The sequence below is a fragment of the Podarcis bocagei genome (genome assembly GCF_964188305.1).
Source record: "Podarcis bocagei genome assembly, chromosome: 10".
NCBI classification, from domain to species: Eukaryota; Metazoa; Chordata; class Lepidosauria; order Squamata; family Lacertidae; genus Podarcis; species Podarcis bocagei.
In genome coordinates, this window is record NC_138135.1 from 20,324,172 (window position 1) to 20,341,002 (window position 16,831).

General features: G+C 42.0%; 1 protein-coding gene and 1 long non-coding RNA gene across 9 annotated transcripts in view; one reads left to right on the forward strand and one right to left on the reverse strand.

Moving 5' to 3' along the window:
- CACNA1C (calcium voltage-gated channel subunit alpha1 C) overlaps positions 1 to 16,831 on the reverse strand; it is a gene marked incomplete at its 5' end in the record, with an annotated part of 472,020 nt that overhangs the window by 111,698 nt on the left and 343,491 nt on the right. For all 8 annotated transcript variants that reach the window (XM_081209739.1, XM_081209741.1, XM_081209740.1 and 5 more), the window contains 4 exons: positions 1,155 to 1,287; positions 13,534 to 13,603; positions 13,724 to 13,844; positions 14,859 to 14,973. In XM_081209739.1, coding sequence (XP_081065865.1) covers positions 1,155 to 1,287; positions 13,534 to 13,603; positions 13,724 to 13,844; positions 14,859 to 14,973 — 439 coding nt within the window. The remainder of the gene's footprint in view (positions 1 to 1,154; positions 1,288 to 13,533; positions 13,604 to 13,723; positions 13,845 to 14,858; positions 14,974 to 16,831) is intronic.
- LOC308595898 lies at positions 1,199 to 16,680 on the forward strand. The gene is made up of 4 exons (XR_014012195.1): positions 1,199 to 1,294; positions 2,270 to 2,344; positions 13,912 to 13,985; positions 14,908 to 16,680. It is a non-coding gene; the product is annotated as an uncharacterized lncRNA (long non-coding RNA).

Sequence of the window (16,831 nt, forward strand, 5' to 3'; positions counted from 1 at the left end):
TATGGTGATAAACAAAAGAGGCGATAATAGGCAGCCTTGTCTGGTACCTTTTTCAATATTAAATGTTTCCGTTATTTCGTTATTTATAATTAATTTGGCTTTCAGGTTGCTGTAAATTGCTTTGATTCCACAACTTATTTTATTACCTAATTTCATTACCTCAATAGATTTCAGTAGAAAATCCCATGAAACGTTGTCAAAGGCCTTTTCGGCCTCCACTAATAACATAGCTGTTCTTTTATTCGGTTTCATTTCCAAATATTCTAATAGATTGAGTACTGTCCTTGTGTTGTTATATAATAGTCTTCCCGGCAGGAAGCCAGCCTGGCCATTGTTGATTCTTCTAATCAAAATTTTTAAAAGTGTGTTTGCTAATATTCTTGTAAAAATCTTATAATCCGAATTTAATAATGAAATTGGTCTATAGTTTTTAATATTGGTCAAATCTGCTCCTGCTTCGCTATTAAAGTTATTAAAGCTTCTTTCCATGATTCTGGAGTTTTCCTGTTCTCTAATATTTTATTCATGGTCTTTTTCAGGGTTGGAAGTACAATCTTATCCTTCAGACATCGAGATAAAATAAGTTAAGTAATTTTTGATATCCACCCTTGTTTTCATAGGCCTTGTTTTCATGTCAGGTGCAAACCCGTGCCTGGACTATACCACTTCAGACTGTGGATGGGAGCTCCTGTGTATTTTCAGGACCCACACTATTCCTGTGACTGTTAATTGCTTAAACTGTTTTTAATACTGAATTTTAAATTGTTACAGCCAGCCCTGAGATCTGCTGAAGGGCAGGTAACAACAACAAGAACAACAACAACAACAATAAATGCTTTCCCATGCAAAATATTCCCACCATGTAGAAAACTAGCATGCCCAGTTCCTATTAACTAGTAAGTTTGTTTTTTCCTTTACATATTTCCAAAATCTTCCTCATGATTTGCTTCTTATAAAAAGTCTTCCAGGCTCATGCAAGTGAAAGACATTTCTCTACAGTATGAAGATTTCCAGTGGGTTTGCATAGAAAAGATTTATCCTAAAGAATAAGGACACCACAAAACACATGCTTTCCAGACTACTATGGAAGTATGACTTTGGATCTGCTATTCATGGTTAGCAAATGTAACAACAAAACAGCCACCTCAAAATACCTGTTGCTGGGGCTGAAGATGAAAAAAGCACTGGCTTCTGGCATTGGCACAGCTTTCTCCTTGAGGTGCAATTCGGACATTGGGCGTGGACGAGGCCCAACAGGCATCTCAGGCTCTTCCTCCTCCTCTTCTCCTGAAAGGCAAAGTTTATACTTTTTAAATACTATTAATCAGAAAAAGGTTTCTGGTTTCCCTCATAAAATCTAGGCTAAGGCTGTTGTTAATTATGCTGTAGACTCAATAGAAGAGAATAAATAATCAGGGAACAGGAATTTTCTTCTGCATTTATCAGGATGCTATTAAATCCTTCCGTCATCATGACATAGAGCTGTAGAATCGTAGAGTTGAAATGGACCCCAAGGATCTTTTTTTTTTTAAAAAAATAGTTTTTATTAAGTTTTACAATTTTATATTCAACACAATCAGTATTCCTAACACTTATTGGAGCTTGTTCTATACATTTTTGTCATTTTTACAGGGGCAATATACCAACGGTACATCATTTTCATAGAATTCTGTTTCAAAGTTATAAAATCCGGAAATTTTAAATTCACTTTCCATAATTTCTCTCCATCTTCCATTTGTATATTATGTCCTAAATCTTGTTCCCATTTGATCATTAGACATTTTACCTCCTCGTCTTAGTTTCCCACTCTAATAATATATTGTACACCTTCTTCAGTAATTTAGTATTATCACCTATGATTTCTCTTTGAAATCTGGATAAAGTGTAACTAAATCCTTTCTTTTTATCCTCTTTAAATGCCTCATTTAATTGATGATACTGCAGCCAATCATTTACATGTTCTCAAAACTCTTCAAATTCTTTCAATTTTAATTTCCCTTCTATATGTTCTCTATATGTGAACCATTTTTATTTCCTTTTTTTTAAAATTGAGGTTGCTTCTGTTGGTGACAGCCACCACGGGGTCTTTTGTTCTAGTAAATCTTTATATCTTTCCCATACTTTTAAAAGTGATCTCCTAATTATGTGGTTATAGAATCTTTTGTGTACTTTCCCTTTATCATACCACAAGTACACATGCCATCCAAATCTGCTGTCATGTCCTTCAAGATCTAATATATCCATATTTTCTAATTTAATCCAATCCCAGATCCAAGCAACACAAGCAGCCTCATAGGATAATTTAAAGTCTGGAAGGGAAAATCCTCCTCTATCTTTAATGAAAGTAAGTAGTTTATATTTTATCCTTGGTTTCTTCCCTTGCCATATAAATTTTGAGATATCCTTTTGCCATTTCTTGAAGCATGCTGTGTTACTTATTACCGGCACTGACTGAAACAAAAACAAAAATTTTGGCAATATGTTCATCTTAATCCCTGAAATTCTTCCTAATAATGATAAATTCATTCTAACCCATATTTCTAGATTCCTTTTTATTTCATTTCAAATCTTTTCATAGTTATCTTTAAAGATATTAATGTTCTTGGTTTGTAAGGCAGATTCCTAAATTTTTTTTTTAATCTCTATTTCTATGATTTGATATAATACTTTTTTATCCGATTATGATAGGTTTTTGACTAGCAGCTTTGTCTTATTTTTATTTAATTTAAAACCTGCTACTTGCCCAAATTCCTGTATTTTTTCTAATACTTTTAGAAGCGAGTTCTTAGGATCTTCAACTGTAATTTTTAAACTGTTTTTAATGTTCTACTTTAAATTGTTGTAACTTACTCTGGAACCTTAGGGTGAAGCATAGATAATCATTTGATAATAATAATGAGAAGAAAATATAATAATAATGCTGTGAAGAATGCTTTGGGGCAATTTGGGCATTGGTTTTCCCCACCTCTGTGAATCCATGCATGGAGTTAACACCTGACCTGGTCCCTACTCCCTGCCCTTAGATGTGAATACGGCACACAACACCAGATGGAATGGCCATTTTCCCCTAAAAAGAGATGGAAATAAATTCTTCATTTTGTTGCTTGTTTAGAATTCAGGCAAGGCAGAAGAATTAAAAACTAAAACTCTTGAAACAAATTCTTAAAAATGAGAGCTCCAGGCACTGTGGAGATCTGAGACTATCCTTCAAGGAAGAAATTGCAAGAAGGGGCCCTGGATGGCCTGTGGGAATACAGGGAGGGTTTGGAAAAATACTTTGAGGATTTCAAGCACCTCCAGAAGTCTAATGTGTTTGTGAACAGAACAACAGTAAGATGCTTAAAAACTTGCACACGCACACACTCCACAGGTGCCATTAAGGTAATTATCTAGATAAACAGAAAAACTAAAAGATGGTACAAAACAATAGCTGTGTTTAATTGTCTGCACTGGCATCCTAACAGCAATCCTTAAGCAAGCTTTCCTTTACTATCTCATTTTTATGATTATTCTGTGTTCATAAATTGCCTCTTCTTTAAAAGCCAAGTGTCCAAAAACAGCTGGAGACAAAAGTTTGGATAACCCTGCCCTAAAGGATCAAGTGCATAGTTGGGAGCACTCACTGATTCCACCTTGTTACCAGAACCTTAGATAGCTAGTGGGGTACAGAGTGCCTGTTGCCTGCTCTGCCTGCTGCTGGACAGGAATAGCCTAGCCACCATATCCATGGCCTAGTAACTTCCTGGCTTGATTACTGCTATGTGCTCTACAGAGAGCTACCCTTGAATTTGGTTTGGAGACTGGAACTAAGACAGATGCAAAGGTGCTGACAAGGATGGTAGCCCAAGCACATATAAATCAATTTTGAAGCACATGCACTGGGTGCCTATATGTCACAGAGGCTAATCCCAGAAGTTGGCTTTGATATATAATGCCCCAAATGACTTGGAACACAACTACCTGAAAGAGTGCCTCTCTCAAAATTGGCCTACCCATTTGTTGATATCTGCAAGGGAGGCCCTGTTGATAGAACCACCATTAACAAGTACCTACTGACTAGAAGGGGGGGCGGGAAGCACACAGAAACGCCGTTTACCTTCCCGCCAGAGGGCTCCCTATTTATCTACTTGCATTTTGACGTGCTTTCAAACTGCTAGGTTGGTAGGAGCAGGGACCGAGCAACGGGAGCTCACCCCGTCGCGGGGATTCAAACCGCCGACCTTCTGATCAGCAAGTCCTAGGCTCTGTGGTTTAACCCATGGTGTTTCCGTGTGCTGCTCTGGTTTGCCAGAAGCGGCTTAGTCATGCTGGCCACATGACCCAGAAGCTGTACGCCGTCTCCCTTGGCCAATAAAGCGAGATGAGCACTGCAACCCCAAAGTCAGCCACAACTGGACCTAATGGTCAGGGGTCCCTTTACCTTTACTGGCTAGAACCAAGAACAGTCTCTTCCCATGGTAGTGATCCAGCTTTGAAACTCTCTTGTCCTTGAGATCAGATAGACACCAATGCCAAATGGGTTCCAATATCAGGGGCAGACATTTTTCTTTTGTTGAGCCCCTGAACAACAGTAATTAAATGGTCTTTATCAAATAAAGGGATTTTTAAATTATTTTTTAGAAGTAAGTGTACAGTAAGGTGTTATTGGAACCTGCCTTGAGAACATGTGGTAGATGGCAATATAAAAAATTCCTTCACAAATAAATGAGCCTTGGATACGTACGGTTAATCTTTATTCAACCCAGAATCTACTCTCTCTGATGATTCCTATATATTAAAAACACAATTGCCTTCCTTAAATAAAGGAGAACAAGGGAAAGCCTGGAAAGCCCTTTGGAACTTAGAAGTGCAGTACATTTGACTAATAATGATGATAATGATATTGATGGAGCCTTTTCAATGTTTACTTTTGCTCTGAGTTTATCTTCCAGGTTTTCACATCATTCTGGCTTTCATCCTCATTGTATGTACTTATAGAGCTTAAACTCTTTAATTTGCCTGTAAACTAGATTGTAAAATTAGTACTCTGTCTACTCTCATTGAATATATCATCATCATCATGATTCTCTTGCTGAAAAGAAGCTTGTCAGCATAGCAGATCTCTTTAGTGGCAGTTGCAAGAGCCAAGAGGCAGGTTGAAGAGTTGCATAATGAGTGCCTGGAGGGCCTGCCGCTGGGGGATGCCTGGAGCAGCATTGCAGTCTGAAGCTGAGACATCAAAGGTAGCGCAAAGAAGATTAATGTGAAAACTGGGGCAACGTGAGCTTATAAAAAACTGAATGAAGTGCATGATGGGGCTGGACCTGCTCAACCTCATCCCAATCCTGGAGGTATGAGAGGTGGGTGCTGATAAGATGCAAGTGGAGAAACTTCCAGGCAAGCAGCAACTACCATGGAGAGCTCAACTGTGGCTGCATTTACAAACCTAAGCCCTGAAGACATGTCATAAATTGACCAATGATACAAATACCCACTGCACTCCTGTTAGATTCTCAGTGGGTAAGCTTTACGTCAGAGCTGGCAGTCTTGAGAAAAGCAAGTATTGATCTGATAGATAGTTGAGCCTGGAAACTGGTAGGCAGTCTTGAAGGTGGGTGAAAAATCCAACACAAGTAGTGTGAGAACTGTTCAGCCTATACCTGAGCAATGAGTTACTCGGATGGAGGAGCCAGAGTTGATATACCACCTTCAAGCCACCTGCAGTGAAATGTTACAATGGGAGAAGCTGACAGTCAAGCCAGCAGTTACATTATCTAAGCAAGCTGTAGCGCTGGTTGAGAGAGCAGCATGCCAGAGGTTCTAATGCAAAGGTCCTTAGTTTAAGTATCCTGCCTTTAAGAATAAGTTCTCCCAAGGAAGTTTTACAAATAAAAGAAGAAAACAACAATAAAATTACAATAAAATAAATATCAGTTAAAATGCAGCAAATAATTAAAATATAGATCTAAATTAAAACCAATCCCAAAATGCTTTTCAACCACCTCTAAAAGCTGATGGGGGTGGAGGGTGGGGGTGAGGCTGGCAAAGCTCAATGGGAAGTGAATTCAACAATTGTGGAGATACTACATTCTCCTAGTATATACTCCAAAATCAACAAGTCAATGACCAGCAACTTTGAAGAAGATCTTAACACTCAGGGAGGTTTTACCAACAGCCTTTACCAAAGGTGTCATGGACTTTGAAGAAGCACAAACTCAGGGCGAAAAGGAGAAACGAGCTAAGAGGAAGGCATGTTTGACAAACCCTCACCGTGATGAACTCTCATCCAAAAACCTATGTCCCCACTATGGAAGGACATGTGGATCCAGAACTGGCCTCCACTGTTGACACAGTGTTCATGGAAGACAATCTTATTCAGCCACGAGTGATTGCGAAAGAAGAAGATATTGCAACAACAAAGCACCCATAATTGACCATGGCAAACAAGCATGTCATGCAGCATCTGTCCTGTTGCTGAACTATGAATATCAGCTGCCATTTAGTGGAAACTGAGAAACACCTTCCTGGACATAATTTAGATGGGGAAACCTGCTCAAAAGCTTGCAGATGAGCAAGGTAGTTATAGTCAAAGACTGTCTGGTTGCCTATTTGTAAGGATTCCCATTACCACAAAACCCCCCAAAAGGACTCCAGTGAACCAAACCTGTCTATCCACAACTTCAGCAGGGCAGGTAAAAGGCAAAGGACCCCTGGATGGTTAAGTCCAGGCAGACTTGACTATGGGGTGCGGCACTCATCTCATTTCAGGCCAAAGGAGCTGGTGTTTGTCGGCAGACAGCTTTCCAGGTTATGTGGTCAGCATGACTAAACAGCTTCTGGCACAACGGGACACCGTGATGGAAGCCAGAGTGCACAGAAACACTGTTTACCTTCCTGCCACAGCAGTACCTATTTATCTACTCACACTGGAATGTTTCAAACTGCTAGATTGGCAGGAGCTGGGACAGAGCAACAGGAGTTCACCCTCTTGGGTGGACTCGAACTGCCAACCTTCCGATAGGCAAGCCCAAGTGTGCTTTGAGTACTCTTTCCATCTGGTTGGGCAGGCTGAAAAACATTGTTGAAGATAGGAATTGATCTCATTGAAGCAGCAGATAAAATAACAGTTTTGAGGGATTTGGTGACTATGAGAGATTTCTAGAAGATTGGCTGGTGGTATCTGGAAAAGAATCTTTGGTAATAAGACTTGAGATTTTAAAAAATGCTTTGAAATAGCTGATGCAGGATAAAAATAATGATATCCAGAGTTGTCTGGATGTAGCAAAAGCCTGGCTTAACAAGAGCACCTGCATGCAGACAGAGTACAAGAAGAGGTCTAAAGTCAGATGCTGTTCCAGATGGGTGATATGAGAAAACATTATTCACATCTGCAGTGCCACAGGTTTGGTTTGCTAATAAGGAGTCCATCATGTTCAATGATCACAGAGCAGCTGATACGCAAACAGGAATAAATATACATGATTGGGGAAATTACATGCAAATATATAGGGCAACCCCCCAGATGCTGTGCCTCAGAAGCAAATATCTTAGGGACACACTACAAAGCAGCCTTGGTGTTTAACGCCACCCCCACCCCCTAAATCATTTACAAGAAAGGAGATCCTGACTAAACACCAGGAAAAACTTTTTGATGGTAAGAGCTGTTCGACAGTGGAACAGTCTCCCTCAGGAGGTTGTAGACTCTCCTTCCTTGGAGGTTTTTAAGCAGAGGTTGAAAAGCCATCAGTCACGGATGCTTTAGCTGAGATTCCTGTACTGCAAGGGTTTGGACTAGATGACTCTTGGGGACCCTTCTAACTCTACAATTCTTTGGTTCTATATTTTCCAGCTCCAAACCACGCATTATGTTTTTCCTTGCAAGGGAAGCTGTGGCCTAGGGAGATTATTTTAAGCTGGAAAATTGAAGTTAGAGGAGAAAAGGTTAGAGTACCTCTCCATTCCCTGCTGTTTTCCAGACTTCCACCATAGTTTTGGTAAAAGCAAAAATAAGCAAGAAACATGCGGAAGGAAATAACTCAGAATTGCATGTAACACCTAGTTTGGTCTTGAGACAAATATTTCATGCATAGCAGACTTAGAATATGTTTTGGTAACTATTGAGGTTTTCTTTAGAGCTTTTAAGAGGTGAAAATACATAATGTACAAAGACAAGATTCATACTTAAAACTCCCCTACAAAGCAAGCCACTCTCATTCTCATTTCAGAGATGGAGTCAGAAGTACTGAGACATATAGTGAGTAGCGGTCAGAGGTAATGGGCCAAAATGTGTTTGTTTGTTTTTTGCTTCCCAATGCTATGGTTGCAGCCTGCTATCGAGTGGGGAAGGGAGTGAGAAAGTCGGTGAGGTGTAGACACAGTGCTTCCACTGCTGTGCCTGCACCACACCAGCCTCCCTGCTGCCTTGCTTCTCTCCTCCTTGATAACCAGCAGTAACACTGGTAATGAGAAGCCAGAAAAATAGCACAGCCCACCCTATCCTACCAACTGCTACTGCAGACAGTGGTTTATCCAAGGCCACCAAACAAGTTCATAGTTGCATATGTTTCCGAGTCAAACGTCCTGCCCACTAAACCATACTGATTCAGGAATGATTTATACAACTTCTGTACACAGTGGCTAAATTAATCCACTGGCTGGCACACCAGTGTTTAGGTAGCACTAAAATGGCACCTTTGAAAAAACGCTGAAAGCCATTAAATCCTGCAACTGAGCAATATCAGGCATGTACAACGAGCCCATCGCAGAAAGGGAGTCATGGTATATAACGCAATTCACATTATCTTCCCACAAACCCAATGCTCATGTGAGTAGACCCCCAGTTGCCTTTCCAGTGGGTAGGCAGCAAGGTTTTTGCTCCATCCCCTTGGCTAGGAGAAACAAGAAAAGACATGTAAATTAAGCAGATATATGCAGACCTGCTTAATTTTCAGCTGGTGAGGCTGTAAAACCTGACATACCAGTGGCTGCTCACAGCTGTAATACAGATTGCATATAGCTGTGACTATAACATACAATACTGTATAATAAAAATGGAAATTTTTCTTACCATGAATTTCTTAAGATCCTGATGGAAGACATTCTTAGACTCAGATGACGTCTCCTACAGGAGTATCAGGAAGGGTCCTTTCAAGCCTTTTGCCTCCTCTCCAGGGGGAGGAGTCACCTCTCTAGAAAGCATAGACAACTCCTCAACCCCAAATCGATTGTTCGACTGGCAAACCACAAACCCTGAGCCTAACTGAAAAAGACTCACAGGAAAAAACAGAAAAACCCAGACATAGACAAAGAACAGAAACTGAACTGCCAGAAACAGCACAGGAACCCCTTACTCCGCCACCCCCAGAAGATAATGCCCTAAGATGGAAAAGGAAGCCCTAACAGTATGTGACAAAGCAGGCAAATCCATAACCTAGTTCCCTCCCTGCCAAATGCAAGCAGGGGAAGGAGAGGTGTGCATAATGTCTTCCATCTGGATCTTCAAACAGAAATTTATTTTAAAACAATTTTCTGTTTTTGCCAAATCTATATGGAAGGCATTTCTAGACTGGCATATAACATAGGTGCAAGCAGAAACCCAGAGTGGACTTCCTCTGCCAATCACTTTACTCATTCATAGGCCTCAGCAACACAGTCCTATGAAAATTTGTGTCAGCCACCACAAAACAAACAATTTTGTGATGTCTAGAGAAAGGGCCAGGGAGGCCCACATAGCTGTCCTACAGATACCCCCACCAGAAAGGCAACCAAGACTGCAGCACTTCTCAAAGAATAAGCTGTGATGACTTGGGATGCAATTGACCCAGTGAATAATACACTTCACTAACTGCCTCCTGAAGCCAAAGGGAAACGGAGGATGAGGAGACTTTTCCCCCCCAACAGAGAAGACCAAATAAGACAGAAACAGCTACTCACACTTCCTGAAATTGAATGACCACTTGAGTTAAAAATGGAAAAAGTATGCTATTCACATTATTGGGAGTAGGAAGGATTCTTACCAAACAAAGATAGGTTCACTTCCTGTGACTTAAGAAAAATGGAGTTCACCTTAGGCGTGAGCGCTAGGTCTGTGCAAAGAACCACTTTATCAGGACGTAAAATAAAATGGAGGGGTCAGCTTCCAGCTCCAACACATCTGGCTGAGGTGATAGCCACCCAAAATATGACTTTAAGGGTCAACCGTTTCAGAGTGCAAGTGGCCATCATCTCAAAGAGGTCCCATAAGAACTGAGAGCACCCAATTCAATTTTCAAGAAAAAAATCTATGGACAAGTGGAGGAGCAACAAGTGTCACACCTTTAATAAATCTTTTACAAAGAGGGTGAGCAGACAAAGGTGGGCCTTCAAGATTAGCCAGTACACTGCTCAGTCCTCCCAAACTGGCAATATTAAAGGATCCTGCACTGCCAAATTCACCAGGTGCAGAAACCAAGGCCTTCTTGGCCAGTAAGTGGCTGTCAGGATCACCTTAGCCTACACTGATGATCCTTCTTAAGCATTTTCTGCATTAAACAGTGCAAAGGCATATAGCAACCCCAGAGGCCACTCAATCTCTAAAGCATCCACACCCCATGGTCCCAGATTGAAAACAAGAGAAAGGTATCGAGCTGGGCATTGCTCTATGAAGCAAACTGATCTGTTATTGACTGATCCAAACAGTGCACTACTAGACAAAACACCAGGGGTTTTAACTGCCACTTGGCCTCCCTTGTTGATACCTGGCTCAACCAGTCTGCTGTCTGGTTGTCCACTCTGGCTAAATGTTCTACCTTCAAGCTGAGTAAATGCTGCTCTACTCATCTCAGAAGTGTATCCGTCTCCACCATCAATCTCACATCTCACTGATAACTGATGTGAGCTTTGGCACATGGCTTATCCATCCTGACCATAAGGCGATGGCCCCAGATGTCCATCTCCAGTTGCTTGGGTCCAACTCCATTGATACTGAACTGTGTTTATTCAGTGGTCCACACCTCTTGAGTGGCCTTATTAACTAGAGAAGTTCCTCAACTGCAGATATACAAGTCATGAGCGCCAATTGGGAAGGCTCCTCCAGAGACACATCCACAGTTAGGTGCCATGGAGTCAGTCACTAGACCAGTTCTTTCTTCACTGTCAATAGGATTTCTACCTGCAAATGATGCCTCACTGCAGTGAGGTTCTGTTAACAGTCTTTGCAGTGACCAAGTGTGCAACTGAGTCCATGACACAAAGTCAAAACATGACACCAAGCTATCAGATCCACTAAAGCAGTGCCCAGGGCAAGATGAAGTGCTGCCACTCACTCTAATGTCAGACACATGGAGAACTAATTTGTGTCCAGACAAACCCCAAGGTGTGCCCAATACTAAGTGGGAGAGAGGGCACTCTTCTTCACATTAATCACAAACCCTAGGTCATGCAGGCAGGAAACTGTTGCCATGGTCACTTGAAGAACCTGTCCCCTAGATGGAGCATGGATCAGAATGTTGACCAGATATGGATGACTGCAAATGCCTCTGGTGTGGAAATGGGCCCAGTGCTATCAATACCTTGGTGAAGATTCTCATTGCCAAATGAGACTAAAAGGCAATGCCCAGTAATGGTAGAGATCCTGACTGTAGGTGAACTGGAGAAACCACCAGTGGAAGGTTGGATTGAGACATGGAGACATCAGTTAAGTCATCCAGTCTCCCCTTCTTGGTGCTGCCATGATGGACCTCAAAGTCTTCATTTTGAAGCATTTCTTCTCCACACATTTGCTGAGCCTGCTGAGGTCTAAGATGGCTCTGGTGTCTATTTTTCTTGGATACATGCAGGAGTTTGTTCAAAGAAGTAGGGAAGACCCTCTTTGTACCCACATCCAAGGACTGAGAGGAGAAAGGCTGCACATGAGGATCTTCCTAAGTCAGTTCTAGGACCCTGTGAGCCTTGGCCAAAAGGGCCAGAAAAACATCAGAAGCAAATATTTTCAGACTGAACTACTTCCAGCCCTTCCTCACCTACCCTTCCTCTCAGGGGGGCAGGGGGAATGGGGGGGATCCATATAAGAAAAAGGGGCTTCAGAGCTCACCACCAGAGTTGCCTGCTGATACTTCCTTCTAGCCTCAGGACCAGCAGCTCCTGACTTTCTTATGCCAGCTGTCCCAGCAACCACAGCCCCAGTCCCCACCACACATTTCCTAGCATGAGACCTGGACTGACTTCAAGAAACAGCCCTAGAAGAAAGGGGAGGAGGAGGGGATCCCACAGAACTAGAATTTGCTGCCCCCTGTTCTTCTTATGGCGCTTGTAAGACTTTGTAGAAGGGGTCCTTCCTCTCCCCTCCCTCAGAACTAAACTGCAAGGAATACTCAACCTCTCTGAATCTCCTGGGGGAAAAACTTCCTGACCCAGGAGAAAAAACAAGGGAATTCTCCCTTCCCAAGAAAAGACACCAGGAGTTTCTGTAGTAATGATGTATGCATTGCTGGTCGAAAGCTACAAAGATGGGTTCAAACACAGAGACCTCTTAGCCAAGGAGGTTCTGCAGTCAGAAAAGTCAACTGTTAGGAAACCATAATAGCAGGAGCCCACATAAAGTAGAGATAAAGCCATCAAAAATACAGTTTCCCATAACCTCAGGGGGGAAAAGATGGGAAACAATTTCAGCATGCTAAACCACTTGTCAACAGTGTGCAATAACAACCCTACTACCAGGCACTAGTGTACCTGCTAGTTATATAGCTGGGATCACAACAATGCCAGGAACCACCAAATGACTGGGCAATCACCAGCCTGACAGTGGGAGTAGTCTAACACTGATGGCCATGCTGGTTGATTATTGTGGACCATCTGGAAAAAAGGCACAAAGGAAAACAGCTGCTTCAAGCAACAAGAGAAAACAAAACGGCATTCCTGCTTGTTAGTGGACATGCCACCACACTCCAGTGCGCAAAGACTGCCCCATCAGAGGTGCAACGCATTCCAGGATCTAGTAAGACCCACCAGATCCAAAAAAAATTCTCCCCTTCCTCCACACCACTCAGAAAGGACAACAATGAGGAGAGGAGGGAAAGCACAACAACCAGGGAAGGAAAAGACAGAAACAGAAACAAAAAAGTCAAGAGAAAAATAAACACCAGAGAGGAGAAAACACCAAAACCAAAACACTCATAGATCCAAGTAATAGCACCACAAGAAAAGGAGAGACGTTAAGGACAGAAAAAACTGGCTGACAGCAAGAGTACACAAGAACCTAGCCTTCACCAACCACAGGCAGGGTTGGTTTGGCTAGAAAGATGACCCCTCCCTTTGGAGAGGAGGCAACAGGCTTGAAATGACCCTGCCTGATCCTCCAGTAGGAGGCATCATCTCAATCTAGGAATGTCTCCCATCTGGATCTGGCAAATACCTGTTATTTCCATAGAACTAAAGAGATGATTCCATCTTGTCAAGTACAATTATCAGCTGGTTATCTTTTATTTGGTGATATGGGGCTGGAACTGCCTTCGGTGTTTTAAGTTTCAGCTTCTTGTGCTAGTGGGAGGGAAAAAAGTGAGCACAGCAGCGAATTACCTGGCGTCTCTGTAGTAGGATAAGGATTCTTTTCTTCATTTTCATTAGGCTGATATTCATCTACATTGCTCTGACAAAAAGAAGGGAAAACCATAATAGAGCTTGCTTTACTCATTCATCCCATTTTATTGATTCATTCATTCATAAATATGATTCGGCAAAGCAAGTTGGGAGGTAACAAGCAGCAGACCTTATTAGAAGCTGGAGATTCTCCATCGGCAGTGATCGATTTCAGTTCAATTTTCTCCTCCTTTGTCTCCCCCTCCACAGCTGGCTTCTCAGGCTCCTGTTTCTTTTCAGGACTAGCAGTCCTAATAATTCAGCAAAGAAGGGAAATGCAAATGTTCGCAAAATATGGAATGGTGTTTTCTGTTACAGACTCCCATGAGTAGTGCATAGCTTATCATGTCAACAAGCACTTGGTACAATTCTGACAAGAACATGAGGCAGAGGTAATCCCCTGTCTCCTTAATTATTGCTGCCCCCCCAATCTTGAAACTCCAATGAACAATGTCTGTTTCATGTTCATGAAGAAGAATTTGGTATTGTGAGAAGAAAATAATGCCTTCTCATAGGAGGTCATTAAAGTATGAAAAGGGATGGCTTTGAGGACCCTCCTAGTCTATCTGCTCAACCATTTCATTTCTATTATAACACAGACCTCACCTCTCATTAAGATGAGCTGGTGAGATGCCATTAACTATATAATAAGAGAATTTCAAAAATACAGTGGTTTGCAGCCTAAGGTAATTTAAGGAAGTTCATGGAAGAAAAGTTTCTCATGCTCCCCTCCCCTCTGCAGCTCCCATGCCCCATCCCACGTAGTTCAGAATGGCCCCCATTTTCCAGAGGGGCTTTTTATTGAGTAGAGGGGAAAAGAAACTTATTTTCATTCTTTTTTTCTCTCTCCACCCCCTTTATGGATGTTTTTTCATCTGATGGAAGCTTCCACAGAATTTGAAAGATTAATAGATGCTAGCTGAATAACACATAACCACCAAAAAATCCGTTTTGAGACACACATGCACAGAAGCATTAATTTTGGGCACTGAGTGGTTTCTGCCTCTCTGATGTTTAAAATCAAGCCACAGGAAGCACTAGTCTCTAGTGAGCCAACATGGTTGACCAGTACCAGTGTCAACTCTGCCATTTGAATATTTGGCTTAACAGAATGAACACAGAAGGGAAAGATAAACTACTTTTATCCTACCTATAAGTTACAATACCAAACCAGGGATATAAAATGTGGCTGATTGGACATGCCTTTACTCTCAAGAACCATTTAGGGACATTGTTTTATACCAAACTAGAAACAAAGGGTTTACCTAGCTAGTTTTTTCCTTTCTTTTTCCTCTTCTTCCTCTTTTTGAGCAGATGTCAGGCTCTCAGCATCAGCAAGGTTGTCCACAGCAATGGCCAAAAAGACATTCAGCAAGATGTCTGTTTGCATGTTTCATTAAAGAAAACATGTTTAGATGCAGCCCCAACTACGGAGGTTGGAAAATAGATCTGACCAGTGGGAATGATGTTTAGCTCCACAGTTTGACAGGTGAGTGGGACCGCCTACCTGTCAATCACCTGATGTCAGGGGGTCCATTTTTGCCTGCAGAGGTTGAAATCAAACCGCAGGCCAGAAAAGTGTGCAGCACTTCCTAAGCATTGATAATCAACTGAGTGTTGGGATGGGGGAAGCGCTGCACAAATGGCTTTACAGGCACCATTGATCAGCTGACCTGCAGTGGCTTCAAAGCCCCTTTTGTTCAAGCCCCACCTTTATCTGTTCCACACCTGATCCTTATATGATGTCAGGTGTAAGACTGGTGGCCGTGGCTTGGATGAAATGACCTTGTGAGTCTAATGAGGAGGCCTGGTGGGCCTAATCAGGCCCATAGCCCAGAGTTTCCTTACCCCTGACCTACAATATGCCATTGCACTCACTTTCCTGTTTTTGTTCTGGCCATATTGTTCTGAGAGTTGGCTATATAGTGTCAGGGCAGGTGTCAGGAACAGGTCAGCAATAACTCATATTGTGTCAGTAAAGCTAACTGTCTTTATTCAAAGGAACAAAACAGCACAGGAGGCCAGGGCCAGTGAGTAAAGCAACTCTTCCCAGTAGTTCTTGCCCCAATGAGGCAGTTGCAAGGACTGAAGGTCCCCACCTTCTCACAGCTCCCTAAGTTTTCTCTTCCCCTGGCCCTTTCCAAGAAATCTGAGACTCTTAATGCCCTTTCTGTTTTTGCTCCATCCTTTTCATACCTTTTCTGGTTCTAGGAGACCAGAGGAGAGAAGAACTGGTCACAGGAGGAGGGGGAGCCCCCCCCCAGGCTTCTTCAGTAGCCTGACTCATCTCTGCCTCTTGGCCCCCTCTCTAGCCTCTTCTTCTGCCTCTGTTTTTGGACTGCTCTCTGACACACTCTTCCTGCTCACTAAACCCTGTCACCTCCCCAGCTTCTGGTATCCCCCACCCTGTCTGCTCCCTCTTTTCCCTCTGACCACTCATTGTCATCCCATTACCAATCCCCTGGACCAGCGCCTTCTTTCCTTGGGGGTTCCCTGGCAGGTGCCTCCCACCACTCCTCTGCATCCAGCCAGTCCATGACATCTAGTGGGTCCACAATGAAATTTTGATCTATTAGAAAATTGTCCACAGAAATATAACCCACCCACCCGGTACAATATTACTTGCTCCAGATCTGCATATGATTCTTGTAAATTTGGCACATCAATGGAAATGTGCACAACTGTTTAATGACTCGTCATGTGTTATTAATATTCAAATATTAAATCAGCTGCATATGGAACACATGCACAATATTACACACCTCCATATCTGAAAATCATCATGTGTTAGTCCACACATGGTGCTAATTTGGTGCTTTTCTGAAGACGTGTGATCAGTGTAAGAAAGCTGAGCGCTATGCTGCCATACTAGTTAGAAATACATAGAATGCTGCAATTCTTCATATTATTTCTTATAGTTTAAGATGGATTTTCTTTTCAAAGAAATTTCCATTTTTTTAAATATCCACTTTTGTAACAAAAACTTCACTTTTTCAGTATATTAATGTAAGCATACTCAATAAAACAATTATAACATCGTTCTTTTTTGTACTTCAAAAATCTTCCTTTCCTTTCACTATTTTTTAAATTGTAGTAAGTGGCAGGGTCTTACTACTTAAGTGCCAGCTTCAGGATTTGAATTACTAAGATCCTGCAATATGCCCTCAGTGGGGTCACCTGCTCATTGCTATCATTACTGTGGGCTGCACCTGCCTTTGATTCTTTTAACTGCATCTCC